The following is a 24,697-nucleotide window of genomic DNA, read 5'->3' on the forward strand; positions in this document are numbered from 1 at the left end:
GATCAACCCAACAATAGCTCAGATTCTGTAGTCTTACTTAATTTTTGTGGAGAAAGGCTGTGATTTTAGGAATTCAGGATAAATTTTGGAATAATATAAAACTTATCTAATGCTTTGGAATGATTTAAATGTGATAATGTGCCATTTCGAATCGGATTAAAGAGTTTGCAAATTGCATTGAAGGAAACAGAAATTTGTGCATCTGACACTGGATTGACAATTGTAGACTTCCTTTTCTATACATTTTCAGACATTAAAGCACTGGTCGTGTTTCAAAAGTTCTATGCTTATTATGAACAATTAGTGATGATGTGATTATTGTTCATACCAATCATCCAATATCTAATTTGAATAATTAGTGCTGATTACTATATGATTATTCATCATACCAATCGTCCAATATCTACTGTGTAATTTGTGCTAAGAAGCTGCTGTGATTCATTTTCTGCTCTTGTATAAAGAAGCTTCCACCATCCAACTTTTAACACTCGACCATACAATTTAGTTAAATTCAAAATAACATTCTTTTTTTTTTCCCAAAAGTTTTAGATGAAATTGTAAATTATCTTTGCATATTTATAATTTAAAAAATAGATATAAGAATGCTGGATTTATTAGCCACTCTGTTTATTTTGATTTTTATAATAATCAAGATGAAATTTTACACCTTTAGAAAGTAAGTGTTGACTGTGATATTATTATACAATGTAACTATATGACAAGTAGAAGAGCAGTGATTTATCATTTGACTGTGATATTATTATACAATGTAACTCTATGACAAGTGGAAGAACACTGATTTATCATTTCATGTCCAAATTCATTGTCATCAATTACTTCAATATGCTTGAAAATCATGTACACATGAACCTCCCACCTTTTCTATGGTTTATCTGTACATGTATATAAGGCCAAACAAAGTAAAATGTGTTAAGTTTATATGATTAAAATTCATAATAGAAGAATGGCCGCTCTAAGACATAGCCTTTTGGAATGTAGGATTTGGTTGTTTTTTATTAAAGTTATTTTTGCTTCGGCCAGAGCTATTTAAACATACATTATTCAAGAGCTAAATCTGCCTATTACTGGTCTTTCTTTAAGTCTAAAATGTTATCTAAATTATTGATTAGACATTTATTAACATGATAAGACCATAATGAAATCTCGAAGCCATCGGATGCTCAAGATTTAACTACCGGTAGATTAGAACGATTCGACCATTTAATGATTGAATTTAAAAATGGTCTGTCATTTAGTTAACTGGCGTGGTTTCGATTCCCCGCCTGTACGCAACAAGGAGGAAAGTCACCTGTCAAACCTTGTGGACTGCTTAATCAGATTATTGAAATAAAATAAAACCATATGTGGAGTGGACGTTAAACTCTCTCTCTCTCTCTCTCTCTCTCTCTCTCTCTCTTATGTTATTGTACTTATATTTTAGGGGTGGTACTGGAAGTGGTGAAAAAACTCAGGCATTAGAACAAAAACTATACAGATTACAGGAAGAATTAACAGAATTACACAGAAAGAGAGGAGAGGTATGAAAGTTGTTGTATTTTAGACCCTGTGGAATCTCATTCGGCCAGAATCCATTTAACAAAATGGCCAATCTGATTAGAACACAGATCCTAGTTCGTTGCGGTTTTTTTTATAGTTTAAAATTTCGTTTTACTTGTCTTTTGCTTTACTAGGATCTGGAAGAGTTGTTAAATAACATGAGTTCTGGTTGAGGTGAGGAATTAGCCAATCAAATGAACTGTTGAGTCGAGTTCTTGTTGTACAGCACCCGAAAACTGTGGGTTGACATTCACAGCGATGGCAAGCAAAAGCTGTCATTTCCAAATAACCACTTGGACAAAAGCCTCTTGTATGACCCTTAACACGACCATCGAGAGTGTAATAGAAGAAAACGAAATAGGGAGAACTGTTTGTATTTTAATGAGATTGATAAAATCCCTTTCTTCTTCAAAACTGCTTCTTAGTATTTCAACAAAATGACACCCCGTATAGGGACCAGAAAGCTTTTTTTAGAGTTCACAAAGCATTCTCAAAGTTAAGTTAAGAATTTACTCAAAATTGTTCGCCTTATTTTAACTAAAATATAGCCCCTTATAAAACTTTTGTTGTTTTAATGTATCAAATACATCAATAAGAAACTATGTGTAAATTTTTGTGTTTCTGGATCAAAGATATTTCTCATAAACAGTCATTGAAAGTTGAGTAAATTCTTAACTTAAGTCTGAGAATGTTTTGTGAACTCGGGGCCGGAATCTCAGACAAACCTGTGTGAGGACAGCTTTTGTTTTGTTTGATTTTACTTTGTTAAATGATCACTGGGTTCAAGAATTTCCTATTATAGGAATTCATTTAAAATACCTCATGCTAATCTGAATAATTTGCAAGTATGTTAATAAAATTTCTTTATTGTAGAATTCTCAACAGATTATAGATTTAAATAACAAATTACAAGAAAAAGAAAAAGAATTGCAACTTAAAGATGGTTTGTAAGTATGAATTTATAAGTAACAAATTAATCTTGATTATTCTCTTGGATGTGGGGTTGGATGGGCAAATGGTTAACACATTTTATCATAAGGTCTGTCATTGAGTCAACTGGCGCAATTTCGATTCCCCGTGGCAAGGAGTAGGGTCACTTTTCCAACCTCGTTGGTTTTCTCTAGGTCTTCCAGTTTCCTCCCACAGCTAAAGACCACTAGGTGCAAGCGAATTATTGAAATAAAATTGAACAGTATGTTAGTCCCCTGGGTGGACCTAGTTTGTGTTGAGTGGATGCACTGTAACCCAGGTATCATTTAATCTTGTGTATCTAGCACTAATTTCTTTCACATTCGTTTAATATCAAATCTTTGTTTAAAAATTCATAAAAATCCTTTAAAATCACCAAAAATCATCTAATTTGTACTTCTGTCCATTCAATTTTGATAATGAGTGTCCAATTTTCAAGCGTTTAATTAAATGGTCAGCTTTAAACTGGACAGAAGTACAAATTAAACGATTTATGGTGATTTTATTTTTAAACAGTTTTTACGAATTTTGAAACAAAGATTTGATATTAAACGAATGTGAAAGAAATTAGTGCTAAATACACAAGATTAAATGATACCCAGATTACAGTGATGGTAAACCTCTCTCTTTCTCTCTTGGGAGTGACAGTGGTCTGGTGAATATGGTGCTGGCTCGCTAACCAGGAGTCCCAGGTTCGATCCTAATATTAGCTGAGTCCCCAAGTTTCCCCTTGTGATTGATAAAGGTTGGATGAACTGGCAAGGAACGGTGTCTAGTCATTTGGATCCAAAGAAAGAGTAAGGTCCCGGGTACATGTAGGCGGGTGCAGTTGGAATTCTGTCCAGACAAAATTTCACTTATAGCCCACTGCACATTTCATTTCCAAATATGGAGAGTTGGATGGTCGAATGGTTAGGACGTGCGTGCTGTATCATAAGACCTGTCATTGAGTCAACTGGTGTGGTTTTAATTCCCCGGGTGTACATAACAAGGAGTAGGGTCACCTGTCCAATCTCATGGGTTTTCTTCAGGTCCTCTGGTTTCCTCCCACTGCTAAAGACCCCTATGCACTAGCGAATTATTTAAATAAAATTGAACCATATGTTAGTCCCGAAATGACCTAATTTGTGTCTAGTGGACATTAAACCCCATTTCTGTCTCCCTCTCTCTGATTTCCTAATATATTTAACAACTTGTAATTGGTTGGCATATGATCAGATTTGATTGTGTTTTTGATTACAGACTTGCCGATTCCGAAGTTCGGGTCTTCGCTTTACGTACAGAACAAAAAAACTTAGAAGCCACAATATTAGAATTAGAGGCAACAAATCAGGTAAGATATTTGTTTGAGTTTTAAGAATTGTTCATGAATGAATAATTTATACCATGCCTTTTTTGTTTATCGAGCTCACTCCAGTATCATATTTTTTGGGAAAAAATATCCTGCTAATCCTAAGTAAATTAAATAAGTCAAAAATTGATAGACTGAAAAGGTTTTTGAGTAGAAAACACTGTAGCCTGAGTATCATTTAATCTTGTGTATTTAGCACCAATTTCTTTTACAAATTTTTAAACAAAGATTTGATATTAAACAAATGTGAAAGAAATTAGTGCTCGATACACAATGATTAAATGATATCTGGGACACAGTGAAAGGTCCTCTTTTTTTAAGATACTCCATGGTAGAATTGCCATTTTTTTGCAACTTTTTGATCGTTTATAGTGAAGTGTATATTTTTTATTGTAGATGTTAAAAGATGAACATCAAGCATTACAATTAGCTTTTACAACAATAGAAGAAAAATATAGAAGATCCAAAGATGAAAATCGTGAACTCGTAGAAAGATGGATGCACCTAAAATCAAAAGATGCTGATAAATTAAATGAAGAAAATGATTCCTTTATAAGGTAAGAAAAATGATACCTTTAAAGGTAAGAAAGATGATACTTTTAAAGGTAAGAAAAATGATACCTTTATAAGGTAAGAAAAATGATACCTTTATAAGTTAAGAAAAAATGATACCTTTTAAAGGTAAGAAAAATAATACCTTTAAAAGAAAAATGATACCTTTTAAAGGTTAGAAAAATGATACCTTTTAAAGGTAAGAAAAATGATACCTTTTAAAATAAAAATGGATACCTTAAAAGGTAAGAAAAATGATACCTTTAAAGGCAAGAAAAATGATACCTTTTAAAAAAAATAATGATACCTTAAAGGGTAAGAAAAAGATGGTCCGTCATTGAGTCAGGTCTAACGTGGTTTCGATTCCCTGGATGTACGAGACAAGGAGAAGGCTTCCGCTTGTTCTCCAACCCAGTTTCTGTGAATATATATTGTTTAGAAAAAAACAAAACTGAGGTGCTGTGTACACATTGCTGTGCACATAGAAGACCCCTTGGCACTATCCATGGACAATTCTCTTCATAACACGCTGCACATTCATATGCCTGTCTTTATTAGATCATCAAACCCTAGTTCATTTCATTTTCATGATATCAAAAATTGTTTAGAAAATAAATCTGTCATTCACCATTTCTATTTGTTATTATATTATACAGACAACGTCAAGCAAAGTTAAGAAAAGAATTAGCTGAGGCTGCTAAAGAAACAATAAGTATTACAGAGCAGTAAGTTATTTTATTACTGATTATATTTATATATTCACTATATTGTAGCTGTAGTTGGTTTGGTCTCATTCCGATTAAACATACATTATGCAAGAGCTAAATCTGCCTGCCTATTGCAGGTTTTTCTTTAGGCCTGAAATGGTTATCTAAATTATTAATTAGACATTGAGTAACTTATCCAGACCATAATCAACTCTCGATGCCATCACTATATTTACTGGATTTGAATACATTTTGTGATGGATGATTTAACTTCAAAATGTATGATTGAGACTTTGTTTTTTATCGTATCGACTGAGACTAGGCCTAAAATTCAATCGCTAATATCTCAGTTCAAAGTGGGCCATTTGACTGAAATTTTCAGCATATTCTCTTTACCTTATCTATCTGTTAACTATTATAGCGAAAACTGTCAACTCTTTATCTGATCTCCCGTAATAGCCCTTTAATAGGGCATTGCAAGGAAGTAATACTTGCCGGAAAAGGTATTTTTGGAAACGTAACATTTAAAGAAGAAGCCATATCAGAAAAATCAAATCGTAAATATTTCCTGATAGGTTAATCCACAAAGCTGCATATCGCTGAAAAGCATGATGTTTATATTTGGTTGTTGATAAATATACATTGTTTATTATATTTTTAGGGTGGGGGGGGGTAGATGGCCGAATGGTTAGCGGTGCACGCTGTATCATTAGGTTTGTCATTGAGTCAACTGGCGTGGTTTCGATTCCCTGGTTGTACATGACAAGGAGTAGGGTCGTCTGTCCAACCTTGTGAGTTTTCTCCAAATACTCCGCTTTCCTCCCACTGCTAAAGACCCCTATGTGTAAGCGAATTATTGAAATAAAATTGAATAACAGTCGAGTGGACATTAAACTCCATTTCTCTCTCTCTCTCTCTCTCTTTCTCTCTCTCTCTCTCTCTCTATTATATTTTAGAGGTATATATTCTTCATTTTACTGTATTGCACCATATTTCTAAAAACACAACCTCCATATTTGGTGTTTATATATATATACACTGTTTATTATATTTTTAGAGGTAAAGCTTTGTTACCTGGGATACCACCAGTTTGTTTGAGTGCGTCTGTTCCTACTAAAGCAATGTGTAAATTTGTAAGTATCATTTTATTTAGTAAGTCAAAAATAAACTGTTGTTTATGTAATTAGAGATACATTATGTAAGATTTAGATAAAGAGCTTGCTATAGTTCAAAAATAGATAATGAAAAATGAATATGTTAAAAATGTCAAAAGCAATGTGTAAATTTGTAAGTATCATTTTATTTTGTTGTTTATGGAATCAAAGATAGATTATGTAAGATTTAGATAAAGAGCTTATTATTGTTAAAAAATAGATAATGAAAAATGAATATGTTGAAAATCTCAGTCAGCACACTGTATGACATTTGCCCATCTTTGTTAGACCAGTCAGTGCAGAAAAAGTAGGGTGTAAAACCCCATATCATTTGATATATATATTTAAATTTTGATTTTTTCAGGATGCCCATGAAGGGGAGGTAAATGCTGTTCGCTTTAATCCGTCTGGTACATTATTTGCATCAGGAGGTGGCGATAGAAAAATAAAACTCTGGGAAATTAGGAATGGTAAGAAAAGATATGAAAATGTGACTCGTGACGAGAGAAATGAGTCGGAAGTCACAAGTCATTGTTTACGATAATAATATATGAACAAAAATGTCGAAACAGGCTTAAAATATTAAAACTTTGCGTTGTTTGTCAAATCTAAACTTTTACCTTTCATCTTATATCATTAAAAAGATATATTTAGCCTAATTTAGTCTGTAACCCAGGTATCGTTTAATCTTGTGTATCTAGCACTAATTTCTTTCACATTCGTTTAATACCAAATCTTTGTTTAAAAATTTGTAAAAACTGTTTAAAATCACCATAAATCGTTTAATTTGTACTTCTGTCCAGTTTAAAGCTGACCATTCAATTTTGATAATGAGTGTCCAATTTACAAGTGTTTAATTTCTCAATCATTGTTAAAAAATAAACAACCCAATTGATTAATGATGTATAATGATTAATTTTTGAACAGTGATCAGGAAATTAAATACTTGTAAATTGGACACTCATTATCAAAATTAATCAGTCAGCTTTAAACTGGACACAAGTACAAATTAGATGATTTTTGGTGATTTTAAACAGTTTTTACTAATTTTTAAACAAAGATTTGATATTAAATGAATGTGAAAGAAATTAGTGCTAGATACACAAGATTAAACGATATCTGGGTTACAGTGTTAATAGTTTTGTTCATATAGTCAATCTGATTATAATACAGATCTGTATTCCGTTTTTTTTTTTATACTTTCGATGGCCTACACTACATGAAGATCTGACCGAAGTTACTAGTGGATTACCCACAGTTCTGTGCAAAACATGCCTAAAGCTCGCTGTAACAGACTGTTTCATTGGCTAATCCGTCACACCATTCAGAACACATCAATGATAACAACTCTTCCAGACCCTAGTGTAGTAAAGACAAATAAAACAAAATTTTGAACTATGAAAACGAAACGAAATAGGTTCTGTGTTTTAATCAGATTTTCATATCGTAAAAGACTAGTCCTCGTTAACTCGGCTATTATTCTAGATATATTTAATTGACGCGTATACAATCTCCCTGATAATGTCTGTCTACTACATCGTTAACACTGTTCATCACGTGCATTTTGCATACCGATAGTCCATTGGCCAATCACGCTATTTTACCGAGATTTCGCCTAATAGTTTGGATGCAGCTATGGTGGGTGTGGCGCCAGGCAGGGTAAGCTTACTCTACCGGACACCTGTTACCACTGTTTGTCGTGTATTTTGTACACGGTGAACAGTCCATATGCTGATTACACTATTTTGCCTTATTACACTATTTTGCCTGTACCGTTTTTTTAGGACTTCGAATATTGTCTAATGGTTTGGATTGTTCGTACTTGGTTTTATTTTATTCCTCAAGACATTGTTAGCCCCCAAATACCTGTGTTCATGCTTACTGACTGCTCCTATTTTTTTACCAAAATCTCTGACCTTAAACTCTCTTTTCTCCTTTTCCAGGTCCTATAAAACGGTCTTGGTGTGGATTTCTGCACTGAAATTTCGGTATTTACAAAACTCTGAATCAGCATTTTTTACTAGTAATTATGCTGGAAATTTGTTGTCAATAGATCTCAATTCTTTCGAACGCTTATTATGTTTCTCACTATAACATAGACCATTTAGTTGTAGGCTACCTAGCTTTTTACATTTCACCGATATGGTTACTTGTATAGGTAAATTTTGCCCTTCAATATGCTTACATTCATATTTCATGTGGCACATGACAGATCATGACTCGTAACTCGTACTGGTATTATGCAATATTTTTTGGATATATTCCTCCTTATTGTTAATTTTCTTTTTTGAGTGAAGTCTGTATCACTACAGGCTCGAGACTGTACAGTGCAGTGGACGATTACGACTAGCCCACGGACCCATTCAATTTAACTCATATGTACGTTCGTATTGTCCATAGATCTGTTTTGTGTAATTGTGTGTGGTGCAGTCCTCTATTACCTTATTTAAGATGGTATTAAAAAGTCTATAGAAACAACTGTTTTGTGTAATTGTGTGTGGTGCAGTCCTCTATTACCTTATTTAAGATGGTATTAAAAAGTCTATAGAAACAACTGTTAATGTAGGTTGTAAGGAGATGGAATTACTAGTTCAGTTAGTTCTATCCGATGGCTGAATGGTTAGCGTGTGCGCGCTGTATCATAAGGTCTGCCATTGAGTCAGTTGATGTGGTTTCAATTCCCTGGCTGTACGTGACAAGGAGTAGGGTCACCTGTCCAACCTCATAGGTTTTCTCTATGTCCTCCGGGTTTCCTCCCACAGCTAAAGACCCCTACACCCAAGTGAATTATTGAAATAAAATTGAACCATGTGTTAGTCCCGAAATGACCTAATTTGTGTCTAGTGGAACTTAAACCCAAGTCCTCTCTATCTCTCTGTCCAATCTTTCCAGACAAACCCAAGGAACAAATTCTAATAGGAATTTTTTCTGCCTGACCAACTCTATATTTTGGGGTCAAATAACCAGAAACACAGGTATTATTTTGGGGGCCTTACTGTAGAGTTTTTTTTTACCTTTGGAATAGATTAGTAATATATCACGAGATCCGCATTCTATAACCTCAAATACTTTTCAACATAAATTCAAATTTGCTGAATTTTTGTAATAATTATTACAGGTGAATGTGAAAATAAAGGAACATTATTAGGTAGTAATGCAGGTATTACAGCATTAGAATTTGATTTAGAGGTAAGTCTGTCCTGTTGATTTGAGGGTTTCTCACATGACTTATTGTCAATCTTTGTGACCTCATCCTAAAGCTTCTATCTTCAGTAAGTTTTTATCGAATCAGATCCTGAGGTCTGAGGTTCGATCCCAATGTTGACACAGACAGTGTCTCAGAATTTCCCACAATTTTACAGGAACAAAAAAATCCGAACACATCACCCCAAAATTATTTGAATTACATTGGCTCTCAGTAATCCAGAGAATCAAATTCAAAATCCTACTGACAACCGATAAAACCCTCAACGGAACTGCACCTCAATACCATTGTGACTTAATAACTCCATATAAACCAACCAGGACTTGTATTGCATCAGAGAAGTCAAGGCTCCATCATCCTGCAACCAATCTTGAAATTACAAAGAGATTATTTTGGTATTCGGCACCGTTCCTTTGGAATTTGCTACCCCAAAGCATTAGACGATCAAGCTCAGTAATAATTTTCAAAAAAGAATTAAAAACATTATTATTCAATGAAGCTTACCAGAATTGAAAATTGTGTGAAAGTGCAATAGAAACTTTAACAGAGTGTTTTTGCGTTATATAAATTCATTGTTTTATTATTATTAGCATTATTATTATTGGTGGTGTAGGACAGAGGGCATGGCAAGGACAGAGCAGCTAGTTGTCGATGTGCAGATAAAAATAAGGTTCCATGTAAACATTGGTGTGCACCTAAGAGAAACCTTAGCCACTATCTGGGCAAAATTCTCCTACCTTGCATTGCCATTGCACATGTAACTCAAAATTAAAAATTACCATGCTGCTGTCAGGTTTAAATTTCCATCATAGCAAACTGCATGGAATAAATCGTGTCGTCATTTGCCGTTATTTTATCTAATCACAGTAATTGAATTCAAAGACCTATTAGTTATAATCTTTGAGTGGCATTTAGCGATGAGTACATTAAAAAACACAATACAATTTATATGGAAAACAATCACTGGTTTATACACATATATTATTCTCTTATCGTTATTAATTATTACCTTGTTGTTTCCTATGAAATATGAATAATGTTTATTTCCATGTTTTATAGGGTAATTTGGTTTTAGGTGCATCAAGTGATTTTGCAAGTAGAGTTTGGTCATTAACAGATCAAAGATTACGGGTATGTATTAATAGTGGTTTTACTCTCTCCTAGAACTTTTAGTATCGTCAATCAATTTCTTGATGTATTTTGATCACTTTTGGGGAGGGGGGTGGGGTGGATGGCCATCATAAGGTCTGTCATTTAGTCAACTGGCGTGGTTTCGATTCCCCAGTTGTACGTGGTTTCCTCCCACTGCTAAAGACCCCTACGCGCAAGCGATTTATTGAAATAAAATTGAACCATGTGTTGGTCCCGAAGTGACCTAGTTTGTGTTGAGTGGATGTTAAACCCCATTTCTCTCTCTCTCTTGATGTATTTTGATCCCTTTGAGAGAGGGGGTTGGGGTGGAGGGCCATCATAAGGTCAGTCATTGAGTCAACTGACGTGGTTTTGATTCCCCGATTGTATGTGACAAGGAGTAGGTACGACTGTCCAACCTTGTGGGTTTTCTCTAGGTCCTCCGGTTTCCTCCCACTGCTAAAGATCCCTATGCGCAAGCGAATTATTGAAATAAAATTAAACCATATGTTAGTCCCGAAATGACCTAGTTTATGTCGAGTGGACGTTAAACACCATTTCTCTCTCTCTCTCTCCATTTCTCTCTCACTCTCTCTTCATGTAGTGTAGGCCATCGAAAGTATAAAAAAATAAAACGAAATATAGATCTGTATTATAATCAGATTGATTTCAACAAAGAACAATTCTATCTTTTCAGCATACGTTAACCGGACACAGTGGTAAAGTGTTTGCAGCTCGTTTCCTTGGTGAATCTAATAAGGTTGTGTCAGGCAGTCATGATAGAACTTTAAAAATCTGGGATTTACACAGTAGAGCATGTAAGATTGTTTTTGTTACAGACTTTTGTTAAAGATACTTTCGTACAAACTGTGGGATTTGACGATATATTTGGACTAAAAACATATTCAAACTAATTAATTTATCAAAAATTGGCTTCAGTTCCCTCTCAAAACTTTGTATTTGCTGGGGATACCTATAGCTATAAATAAACTGTTGTTAGACGCCATGTCTGTCACCGTATGGCTTAACAGGTGTTTCAGATCATAAGGTCTGTCATTGAGTCAAGGAGTAGGGTCGCCTGTCCAACCTTGTCTTTTTTGTCTTTTTTCTCCAGGTCCTCCTGTTTACTCCCACTGCTATAGACCCCTATGGTAAGGTTTTTGTCGTTTACTCGCGTCACTCGAGTCGACTCCATTGCCGAGTTTACCCGGGTGAAACATCCCGAACGGTCTGAGTAGTCCGAGTAGTCACAAGTGAATTTTTTAAATGTAATTGAACTATGTTAGTCCACTCTCTCTCTTTCTCTCTCTCTCTCTCTCTCTCTCTCTCCCCCCAAACAAAATAAAAATAAAATAAAAATTCCTTCTCGCAAATCTGATGTGTGAGGGGGTAGTTTTAAGTTTTTTAAAGGATCCTGTCGCTAATTGCCTTTTAACAAACATCACATTTGAAGGCACTACTGTTATCTCATTATGTAGTTTATAGTAACATATAATTATCCAGTATCATTTGTGATTGTCAATAACATGTATCCAAGTTGCATACTTGATAATTGAGCCAACGGTGTACTTTCGATTTCATTCAGATTTACTTCCTGTAACATCAGGTATTACGTTACAGCTGAATAATCTATGTTGATGTTTTATTTCAGGTGCAGGGGGTTGGATGGCTGAATGGTTAGCGTGCGCTGTATCATAAGGCCTGTCATTGAGTCAACTGGCGTGGTTTCGATTCCCCGGATTAGGGTCGCCTGCCCAACCTCGTGTGTTTTCTCTGTTTTCCTCCCACGGCTAAAGACCCCTACGCGCAAGTGGATTATTGAAATAAAAATTGAACCATGTGTTAGTCTTGAAATAAGCTAGTTTGTATCGAGTGAACGTTAAACCCAATCTCTCTGTCTATTTCAGGTGTTAAAACGATATTTGCTGGTTCAAGTTGTAATGATTTAGTCACGTTACATGGTAATAATATAATCAGTGGACATTTTGATAAACGTCTACGATTTTGGGATGCCCGATCAGACAGTACAGCAAATGAAATACTTCTACAGGGAAGAGTTACCTCTCTAGATCTATCTCCAGGTAACAGTGCATTAATGATACTCGATTGAACATTCTGGAATTAAATTCTCTCAATTCCGAAAATAGTGTCAATATTTGTCACTTAAAATATGTCATGATTCTACTCACACCACCTCATCTGTCGGGACTGGCAGAACTGAATTCTGTATCACTTGATTGTAATTCTGTCAATTCGGGACATTCCGGACTGACAATCGAGCACCCCCTTTGTAATCTTCAGACCTTCGTACTTTAGTCAAACTTGTCTGAATCCGAATGACGTTCAGGTCAGACTCTGATCGTGACTATTCAAACCATGTGATAGAGCGTAGTGCTGTCTTCATGAGCTTAGTCCTAGAAGGGGGGTCGGATGGCCGAATGGTTAGCATGTGCGCGATGTATTGTAACGTCTGTCATTGAGTCAACTGGCGTGGATTCGAATCCCCTGTTGTACATAACAAGGAGTAGGGTCACCTGTCCAATCTCATGTGGCAAGGAGTAGGGTTGGCTGTCCAACCCCAGTGTGTTTTCTCCGGGTCCTCCGGTTTGCTCCCACTGCTAAAGACCCCTACGAGCAAGCGAATTATATATCACCGCTACACCCTAATGACCGAAACAGCGGGACAAAGTGGCGCTCCATGTACTCTAATTTTGTAAATTTATGTAATACCAAGGCTGTGGAACCTCTAGAGGTCATAATTTTTATCTGAATTTGATGAAAGTTAAAATGAATGTTTATATCATGAAACTTAAAATATATTTTTATATCCCAATGATCTTGGATCATGGATGATGACCGCTGACTGTACGAAAAGTCACGTTTTTATCTTGTGGACCCTCAGAGGTCACAATTTTTATCTGATTTGATCAAATTTAAAATATATGTTTATATCTCAACGTTCTTGGTTTCTTTAGATATTGTAGCATGTCGGACTGTAACATAGTGAATTATGGGCCCTGATTTTACAAAAATCACTTTTTTAATGTGTTCTCTTTCTATCTCTTGCAAAATGTGGGTGTATCTTGCCTGGCAACCACTCGTCTGATTTTCTCAATGAAAATACAAATTTCTAATTATACATGATAAAAAGATATAATAATGGCAGTGCTTGGATTTGTTGTTTTTCAGATAGAATGAGTTTATTGTGTTCTACCAGAGATGATTCAATGAAAATTATTGATTTGAGAATGAATCAGGTTTCATCAACATTCTGGTTAGTGTTTTCTTTTTCATAGTTGATTAACATTCAAAACACAATCCTTTGATTATAGTGGGAGGTTGGGTGGGTGGGGGGGGAGGTGATGGCGAAGGAGTAGGGTCACCTGTCCAACCTCGTGGTTTTCTTCAGGTCCTTTGGTTTCCTTCTGCTGCTAAAGACCCCTATGCACAAGCGAATTATTGAAATAAAATTGAACCATATGTTAGTCCCAAAATGACCTAGTTTGTCGAGTGGAGGTTAAACTGAAATAAAATTGAACCATATGTTAGTCCCGAAATTACCTAGTCTGTGTCGAGTGGAGGTTAAACCCCATAAGATAAAACCCCTCTCCCTCTCTCTCTCTCTCTCTCTCTCTCTCTCCAATAATTACTTTAAGAGTTATTGCCCTTGAATGCTTTGAAAAGATTTGTGTGTCGTCAATATTATTCATTTATTTTTCGATTGGATGGCCGAATGGTTAAAGTCTGTCATTGAGTCAACTGGCGTTGTTTTGATTCCCCGGTTGTAGGTGACAAGTAGTAGGGTCGCCTGTCTAACCTCGTGAGTTTTCTCCGGTTTCCTTCTGATGCTAAATACCACTACGTGCAAGTGAATTATCGAAATAAAATTAAACCATATGTTAGTTCTGAAGTGACCTAGTTTGTGTCGATTTGATGTTAAACCCTATTTCTATCTCCCTCCCCCCTTTGATTATATGTGATAAGACGTAGAGTTGCCGTCTGCTAGTTATAATGCAGTTTTTTTCTGGAATCCTCCAACCTATGAAAAATCTCTTTGAAGTATCACTGTAACCCAAGTAAAACGAAATTTTGATCTATAAAAACGAAACGAAATAGGATCTGTGTTTTAATCAGATTGCAATATTCAAAATCTAGAAATGGAATGTTACCTTAAACGAAAATTATGTATTAATCTTATTTAACTCATTTAAAATGTGACACCAAAATCTTATTTAACTCATTTAAGAATATGATACCTAAATCTTATTTCACTCATTTAAGAATATGATACCTAAATCTTATTTCACTCATTTAAGAATATGATACCTAAATCTTATTTCACTCATTTAAGAATATGATACCTAAATCTTATTTCACTCATTTAAGAATGTGATATCTAAATCTTATTTAACTCATTTAAAATGTGACACCAAAATCTTATTTCACTCATTTAAGAATATGATACCTAAATCTTATTTCACTCATTTAAGAATATGATACCTAAATCTTATTTGACTTATTTAAAATGTGATATCTAAATCTTATTTAACTCATTTAAGAATATGATACCAAAATCTTATTTCACTCATTTAAGAATGTGACACCTAAATCCTGCTTCTTTAGTTAAATCAAAACGGATATCGTGTTGCTAAACAAAAAAACATACAACACAGTTGACATCACCTGATCGTTTCAGTTTCTCCGAATTTTTTTTTTTCTTAATTGATTGTGAGGTTTTACACGACATTATGTAATCAGACGTGTGTATTTTTAACATAAGTGTAATTTGATTAGTTTGATATTGTTTAAGTGTCTGTGTCTGACTTTCATTATTAAAGATGCATACAGTAACCTGGGTATCATTTAATCTTGTGTATCTAGCATTAATTTCTTTCACGTTCATTCAATATCAAATCCTTGTTTAAAAATTCGTAAAAATCATTTAAAATCACCCAAAATCATCTAATTTGTTTAATTTCCTGACCACTGTTCAAAAATTAATCAATAATCAATTGGCTTGTATATGTTTTAACAGTAAGTCTATGGGGGACGGGGTTGGATGGCCGAATGGTTAGCACGTGCACACTGTATCATAAGGTCTGTCATTAAGTCAACAGGCGTGGTTTCGATTCATCGGTTGTACCTGACAAGGAGTAGGGTCGCCTGTCCAACCTGGTGGGCTTTTTCCGGGTCCTCCGATCTCCTCTCACTGCTAAAGACCCCTATGCGCAAACGAATTACTGAAATAAAATTGAACCATGTGTTAGTCCTGAAATGACCTAGTTTGTGTGAGTGGACGTTAATCCCCATCTCTCTCTCTCTTTCTCTCTCTCTCTTTCTTTCTCTCTCTCTCTCTCTCTCTCTTTTTTCTTGATTTTCTTAAAGAAACTAGGGTAATCAATATTTACATGTATCAAGTACGAAAGGGTTAAGCTATACAGCTAATTTACTTATTTTTTATGCACTCAAATTTATCTATTCTCTTGGCTGTCAGACTCTTCTTTATAATTATTTTTTTTTTCTATTTTCCTTGTGTTTTTATTTTTATTATGCTCTACATTAGCAACAAATGTTTTGTTTTTTTCCCTATTAAAATACAACCCATAGAACTGCAATTAAAATTTGTTCTGGAATAAAAAAAAATAACACTCTTTTTGCACTGATATGACATGAACATTGGTAAGATCATGAAAAAAAAGATAATGCTCTTTTTGAACTGACTATGATTGTGATTAGATAGTGGAATGGTACATGTATACTTTTGACATGATGCAGGATGGAGGGCCTGACAAGGACAGCTGTCTAGTTGTTCGGATGGGATGGAAAACCGAGGTCCCGTGTACACATTGGCATGCACGTAAAAGATCCCTTGACAGTTGGAATTCGATATAACTGTAGGCCATAATGCCGCTGTCTGGGCAAAATTTCCCTCATAGCACACTGTATATTGCAATGCCAGTCTTCATTAGCCCGGTTCGGAGCAAAACAGTGGATGTTAATTAAACCCCATTTCATTTCATTTTGACAGGTAAATCAATGAAAATGAAAGATCTATGACAAATCTTTGTACCCACGCTATGGTGTAGACAAAACGTAATAATAACATAAGCACGTCACCTGTCTATATCTACTACCTATTAGGAATTAATTAATTTATTAATTAAAATAGCTAATTATTACCCATCGTTACGTGCGTGTTTGATTAATTTAGTCAGTCAAATTGAATTGATTTTCTGGTCCGGCGCCAATTTTTTTCATCCTGATTTATCAATCAAAGACAATGGTAGATTAATAAAAGAGTACTTAAATTAGCAGATTGAATGAGGAAGAAAAGAGGTGGATTAATTAATCAAGAACAAATCCCTTAATTGATTTGTTAAGTTTAATTACCTGACCTATATCTATTTTGGTAATAGTTTGTAATGCAAAGAGAGAGAGAGAGAGAGAGAGAGACAGAGACAGAGAGACAGAGACAGAGAGAGAGACACAGAGAGAGAGAGAGACAGAGAGAGACAGAGACAGAGACACAGAGAGAGACACAGAGAGAGACAGAGAGAGAGACAGAGAGAGAGACAGAGAGAGAGAGACAGAGAGAGAGAGAGACAGAGACACAGAGAGAGACACAGAGAGAGACACAGAGAGAGACAGAGAGAGAGACAGAGAGAGAGAGACAGAGAGAGAGAGAGACAGAGACACAGAGAGAGACACAGAGAGAGACAGAGAGAGAGACACAGAGAGAGACAGAGAGAGAGACAGAGAGAGAGAGAGACAGAGAGAGAGACAGAGAGAGACACAGAGAGAGACAGAGAGAGAGACAGAGAGAGAGAGAGACAGAGACACAGAGAGAGAGACAGAGAGAGAGACAGAGAGAGAGACAGAGAGAGACACAGAGAGAGACAGAGAGAGACAGAGAGAGAGACAGAGAGAGAGACAGAGAGAGAGAGACAGAGAGAGACAGAGAGAGAGACACACAGAGACACAGAGAGAGAGAGAGAGAGACAGAGAGAGAGAGAGACAGAGAGAGACACACAGAGACACAGAGAGAGAGAGAGACAGAGAGAGAGAGACAGAGAGAGACAGAGAGATAGACACAGAGAGAGACAGAGAGAGACGAGAGTGAGACAGAGAGAGAGAGAGAGAGAGAGAGAGAGACAGAGAGAGAGAGCGCTTTATTTAAAGGAGCTAAATCGCTAACATTTGGGACCTAGAAATTGACAAAAGTGGGTCGCAACGCATATAATACTGTAATATGAATGTATATAAACTGATTTACATTCAATGGTTTCTGTTTTTACTTCAATTTCAAATCAGTTATGTTCATCGAAATAAGCCAGCAGTCTCAATCGAGTGCAAATTTATAGCGTCTGGTTATTCCAGTCTACATACGCCGTTTGATTTGGTGCAATGTGTCTAGCCTCGTCTCTCGAGTCTCTTGTTACAACTGGGGCTGAAGCGCATTATGGTACACGATTCGCGTACCAATGGTAAAATGTTTATTTTGTCTTACATATTGGATATCAAAAGCCCATCTTTTTCCGGTAAGATCACAACATCAATGTTGATTTAAATTGACAAATAATTCGTGTTTTCAATGTTGAAGATTTTGGATGATATTGAGTTAGAGACTTAGCTACTTTAAGGTTCTTTCGCTTCCACCCAAGTGATATATGGAAGGGTATCGCTGCTAATATTAAATGTCTTTTCCATTGATTATATGTTAAAAATACAATGTTCAAAGTCCTAATACCGGTAATGATAAAGTCAAAATACCTCTAAGGCCAAAGTTAATTGTAAAACGTCAAATTGTACTTTTTACATGTAATCAAGGGAAAAGATATTTTAGCAGAGCATTTAATATTGGCAGCGATACCCTTCCATAGTGATATGGCAGACATGAAAAAGAGAGAGAGAAAAATTGGGTTTAAAGTTACAATTTCATATTTTCTAAGAAAGTCAAAACATAATTATTTCTGTCTTTTGCTCAATAGGTTGTAAACTCACTATTATACGATCATAGGTTATCTTTCTGACACTTAAAAATCTTCACACCGGAAATAATAACACAATTACCTCCCAATTACCTCCCTTGTTTTCCTATTCCCCACCATGGAATAGCTATCTTCAAACCTTTGAATTTGAAGTTGAAAATGATAATTTTGCCAATTTCTCAACTAGCAATAGTGAATTATAGGATAAGTAGGGTTATTCTTTAACAAAGTAGGACTGTTTATAGATACCATCTATTTTAGGGCTTTATTTTAATACATTTTAAAAATATAACTTAAAAATATGAAATTGTAACTTTAAGTCAGGAATGCTGTTTCAAAATTTTGCTTGTGGGACATTTTATTTGGGGTTAACAAAGGTTAGAGTAAGGTCACTACATGTAGCACCAGAAGTCATTGTCAGCTTCAGGAAATAGAGTCAATAGCACTGTAACCCAGGTATCATTTAATCTTGTGTATCTAGCACTAATTTCTTTCACATTTGTTTAATATCATCTTTGTTTAAATATTCGTAAAAAAACGTTTAAAATCACCATAAATCATCTAATTTGTACTTGTGCCCAAATTAGTGCTAGATACACAAGATTAAATGATAGCTGGGTTACAGTGTAGGCTTCCGTTCCCTTTAACAGAGTTCAACTACAAATATTTCTTATGTTAGGTAGCATATGGTGTTCTGAATAATATTTATGATTTGTACAAATCAAAAAGGTGAACCTTTACCTGTCCAACCTCATGGGTTTTCTCCGGGTCCTCCGGTTTCCTCCCACTGCTAACGACCCCTACGCGCAAGCAAATTATTGAAATAAAATTTAAAAACATATGTTAGTCCCAAAATGACCTAGTTTGTGTCGTTAAACCCCATTTCTCTCTCTCCCTTTATAAAGGGTCACCTGTCCAACCTTGTGGGTTTTCTTCGGGTCCTCCGGTTTCCTGCCACTGCTAAAGACCCCTACATGCAAGCGATTAATTAGTGAAATAAAATTGAACCATATGTTAGTCCTGAAATGACCTGGTTTGTGTCAAGTGGACGTTAAACCCCATCTCTCTCTCTATCTCTCTGTCTCTCTCTCTCACCTTATTTTAAGTAAAATATTGCAGTAAAAAACTATGTGCAAAGTTTTGTGTTTCTAGATCAAATATATTTCTTATAAACAGTGATTGAAAATTGAGTAAATTCTTAACTTAAACATGCATTATGCAAGAGCAAAATCTGCTTATTACAAGTCTTTCTTTAGGCCTGAAATGTTATCTAAATTATCAATTAGACATTAATTAACTTATCCAGACCATAATAAACTCTCGATGTCAAGGCAAGCCTTCGATGTTGGCTGGATTAGATTCCTATATGCCGCTAACGGCCGTTGATAATTAAATCAATAAAAGTGGATAATCGAGACTAAGCTGTTTATATTAATGATTTTAGTAATGATGACCGAGACTATGCAAAAATTTCACCCGCTTCTTTCTCGGCTCATAGTGGATCAATTTGACTGAAATTTTCAGCAAATTACCTTTACACTATCTAGTTTTTAACTATTATAGCGAGAACTGCCATCTCGTTATCTTATCTCCCATAATGTATCTTTAAATCAGTCATTGTTTTTTAAGGCGAACGATTGCTCTTGAGCGCCTGCCGCTCACCTGAAAGTCAACCAAGGGAAGGTTTTTCTCCCTCTCCTTAAAATTGAAAATCGCTCTCCTTTATAAAGTCATGGGGGGTTTATTATCATTTATGAATCCACGAATGATCCCCTAACATGCAGTTATTGATCTTCAGAACCATTTCCCATACACACAACTAATCACTATCCTTAATATCAGATCACTCTCCTTCATTTCTAAATCACTCTTCATATCGAAACTAGGAGAGTTTTTTTAGGGGAGCAATTTTTTCAAATTGTTGATTAAGGAGAGCTTTTTTCGGCTCTCCTCTAAAATACAAACAACAACGACTGACTTAAGTCTGAGAATACTTTGTGAACTCGGGGCCTGGTATAAGAGAGAGAGAGAGAAATGGGGTTTAACGTCCACTCGACACAAACTAGGTCATTTCGGGACTAACATATGGTTTAATTTTATTTCAATAATTCGCTTGCGCATAGGGGTCTTTAGCAGTGGGAGGAAACCGGAGGACCCGGAGAAAACCCACGAGGTTGGACAGGCGACCCTACTCCTTGTCACGTACAACCGGGGATTCGAAACCACGCCAGTCGACTCAATGACAGACTTTATGATACAGCGCGCGCACGCTAACCATTCAGCCATCCAACCCCCCGGCCTGGTATAAACAGAATATATTTCCTTGGGATTCCTTCGTTGTCTACATCCCCATATTGTTTGTTTCTCACATCCTGAGTTTGTGAAATACACATGCTACATGAAGTAATTATAGTTTTACTGGACAAATTTTTAACCTCACTAAATTTGACTAAAAAATTATGGAAGTGTGTAATTATTACGGATGAAAACGGAAATGCAGGCAAGTCATAAGAAACGAACAATTAAACATACAATATGAAAGAGTTAAATTTGCCTATTGCAGGTCTTTCTTTAGGCCTGAAATGTTATTTAAACTATTAATTAGACATTTATTAACATAACAAGATCATAATCAACTCTCAATGGCATCGGATACTCGAGATTTTAACTAGATTAAAACGGTTCGCCATATATATATTCGCGAATATACCAGTGCGCTGTGCTAGTTACCACTATGCACACATCTTGTCAAAACAATAAACAGTGATAATTAGGCTCAAAATGAAGTCATTTGGCTGAAATTTTCAATATTTTCTTTTTTTATCATCTATTTTTGAATTATTATAGCAAGAATGACCAACTCTTTATTAAACTCTTAACTAATGTATCTTTAATTAACCGCGACCTCACCATACCTTGAGTCATACATAAAGTCAATTCGTTGTCTAAATCACCATCACCATACCTTGAGTTATATGTGTAGCTATATATATACATAAAGGCAATTTGAATGTTGAATAATTTACTATAAAACAATTCCGGTGATTGAATTAATGGTTGTTGATGCCACCCCTGACAGTTTAGAACTGGTCTTGAAAAATGTCAAAGGTTCTTTTCGTCCCATGCTGGAATTCGACCTCTGCCAGTGTCCTACTGCTCTTTACAGCAGACTCTAAACCACCAAGGACGTAATATATATATATATTATATTAATTCAATATCTGATTCTACATTTCCACATATTAGTATAGGGGCCAGTGCTCTACTGGGGGGTTGGGCCTGTCCAACATCGTGAGTTTTCTTTGGGTCCTCCGGTTTCCTCTCACTGCTAATAAAAACCCCAACGTGCAAGTGAATTATTGAAATAAAATTGAACCATATGTTAGTCCCAAAATGACCTAGTTGTGTCGAGTGGATGTTAAACCCCATCTCTCTCTCTCTCCCTCTCTCCTGCTCTATACAGCAACCTCCAAACCACCAAGAACATAATATACATAATTTTAAATACAATTTGAATTTCAGGTAAATTTTTTTAAGGCAGGACACTACCTAAGAATTTTACATTGATAACAGAAACTTGCCATTTAGTGTAATATTAGTATATGATGTCCCAAATCAGATTTGATAATCTGAGCGCAAAATATTTATTTGTTGTCATGGAAATGGTGGCCATATTGGATTTTTTTATATATTCACGGTGGCTATGTTAGGAAATCAAAATCTTCAACAATTTTATTGAAACAAACTATTTGTGATTTGGAATAACATATATAGGCATTAAAGAGTGCAATAAGGCATAAATTTTACTATTTGAATGTTAATAAAGAACATTATGCATCCCACATAAAACAAGTGGGTGTGGCCGAACACACCACTAAAAGGATTTTGTACAATAAAATGTCCAAATGTATAACAAACACTTTGAAAATCACCTTATTGCAAACAGTAGCTATAACACTAATCGTATTCCAAAGATGAGACTATTATCTCTCATAGATTTTGAGAATTTGATTTTCTAAGACCAGGCCGCGAGTTCACAAAGCATTCTCAGACTTAAGTTGAGAATTTACTCAAACTTGTTCACCTTATTTTAACCAAAATATAGCCCTTTATAATAATTTTGTTGTTTTAATGTATCAAATACATCAATAAGAAACTATGTGCAAAGTTTTGTGTTTCTGCATCAAAGATATTTCTCATAAACAGTGATTGAATGTTGAGCAAATTCTCAACTTAAGTCTGAGAATGCTTTGTGAACTCGGGGCCTGATATGGGTGAAAAATTGAGTACGGAAAAAAGCAAGTTAAAAGTTAAAAATTTGATTTACCTATACAAATGACTAAATATTTAACACTATATAATATAAAGGCTGGACACGACTTGAAAAATCAACAAATTTTAACTATTTTGGGCAATTTTAGCTGATATCAAAATTTGACAGATCAATCTATACAGAGTGTTTTATAAAGTAGTGTCCTGCCTTAACACATCCACCATTTGTTGAGTACAAATAATGTACAGACACTTTGTACATTAGCCACGTGTTGTCTTTCATCTCTCTCTGATGTATTTTAATTGTAGGGAGGTTCACAGAGATTTATTTGTTCATTCACTTTAATCTGCAACTGTCTTAAAACATTTATGTTTCTTTTTTTTCAGTGCTGATGGTTTCAAAGCTAGCTGTGATTGGTCAAGGGCTGTATTCAGGTATGTAATGCATAAATCTAAAACATCTATTTTTAAATGAATTTTCAGGATTGTTTCTACTTTTGGTTTAACATAACAAAATCAGAGGTCTGAATCCACCACATAAAAACAGAGAATTCATACTGCACGCAGCGATCCATCTACGTTATACTTCAAGAATAGATCACTGTCCCAAATGCCGTCTATTTAAAACGCTCACATGATCATTTTGGGCGGGACTTATCGACTGGACTACTGCTTTTGTATACACAACAGAGTAAAAATAACCCAAAGCACGTGTTTTATATAAACACATATGTCAGGTTGGCAAAATGTCAACTTCTGCCACTCCGATAAAAGCGATATATAATATGTGCTAGTGGGTAATATTGCAATACAGTCTTTACCATTGTAAACTGTCTTTAGAGTTTCAATCTGTTTATCTTTCAAAACAAGGATAGATACTCCTAACTTCGCAAACAAAACCGCCTCTGTGAAATTACCTTTTATGGGTGCCGTCATATTGAATAATTAGAGGACTATTTTGTGATTCGGCTTTGATTAGTTTGACATCTTTCATACACACAATGGCTAAATAAACATATTTAATTTCATTCAATATGACAATAGAAGAGAAATAAATACTTCTAAAAATTTCTAAAAGCATACTCATTGTTTTCAACTAAAATCGTGGATGTAGGAATTAAAATGTTGGTTAATTAGGTTAGTCAGGAAATGGCCTAGTTTGTGTGGATGTTAAACTCTCTCTCGCTTGCCCGTATGGGTCTTTAGCAGTGGGAGGACCCGGAGAAAACCCACGAGGTTGGACAGGCGACCCTACTCCTTGTCACGTACAACCGGGGATTCGAAACAACGGCAGTTGGAAAAAAAGGGAGCCCCCAGAATAGTAGACATACATTGCATGTCAGGAAATTGTACCAAAAGCGCATGTTGTGACATCATCATTATTTGCCCCACTATTTACTCTACGATAAATGGAATGAAATGAAATGAGGTTTAACGTCCTACTGTTCTGCTCCGACTGGCCTAACGAAGACGGGCATACGCAGTACAGTGTGCAATGAGGGAATTTTGCCCGGGCAGCGGCACTATGGCCTACTCAACTGTCAAGGGATCTTTTATGTGTATGCCAATCTATACACGGGACCTCGGTTTTTCGTTCCATTCGAACAATTAGACAGAGGAAACCACGTTGGAAAATCCCGATGAACTTTCTCGGCCAATGCAGGGATCGAACACGATGATAAATGAACTATAGCATGTTCATAGTAGCTTGACAACGAAACCTAAATCCCGAATTGCTAACACGTGCGCGCTGTATTATAAGCTCTGTCATTGAGTCAATTGGCGTGGTTTCGATTCCCCGGTTCTACGTG

General features: G+C 35.4%; 1 protein-coding gene across 1 annotated transcript in view; it reads left to right on the forward strand.

Moving 5' to 3' along the window:
• LOC126812681 (autophagy-related protein 16-1) overlaps nucleotides 1-24,697 on the forward strand; it is a 36,652-nt gene that overhangs the window by 3,779 nt on the left and 8,176 nt on the right. Inside the window, exons 3-15 of the mRNA XM_056098302.1 lie at nucleotides 1,442-1,538; nucleotides 2,431-2,504; nucleotides 3,769-3,859; nucleotides 4,274-4,434; nucleotides 5,086-5,154; nucleotides 6,194-6,269; nucleotides 6,655-6,760; nucleotides 9,409-9,479; nucleotides 10,555-10,626; nucleotides 11,324-11,444; nucleotides 12,534-12,707; nucleotides 13,816-13,900; nucleotides 23,274-23,321. Coding sequence (XP_055954277.1) covers nucleotides 1,442-1,538; nucleotides 2,431-2,504; nucleotides 3,769-3,859; nucleotides 4,274-4,434; nucleotides 5,086-5,154; nucleotides 6,194-6,269; nucleotides 6,655-6,760; nucleotides 9,409-9,479; nucleotides 10,555-10,626; nucleotides 11,324-11,444; nucleotides 12,534-12,707; nucleotides 13,816-13,900; nucleotides 23,274-23,321 — 1,245 coding nt within the window. The remainder of the gene's footprint in view (nucleotides 1-1,441; nucleotides 1,539-2,430; nucleotides 2,505-3,768; nucleotides 3,860-4,273; nucleotides 4,435-5,085; nucleotides 5,155-6,193; nucleotides 6,270-6,654; nucleotides 6,761-9,408; nucleotides 9,480-10,554; nucleotides 10,627-11,323; nucleotides 11,445-12,533; nucleotides 12,708-13,815; nucleotides 13,901-23,273; nucleotides 23,322-24,697) is intronic.

Source organism: Patella vulgata, chromosome 1 (genome assembly GCF_932274485.2).
Source record: "Patella vulgata chromosome 1, xgPatVulg1.2, whole genome shotgun sequence".
NCBI classification, from domain to species: domain Eukaryota; kingdom Metazoa; phylum Mollusca; class Gastropoda; family Patellidae; genus Patella; species Patella vulgata.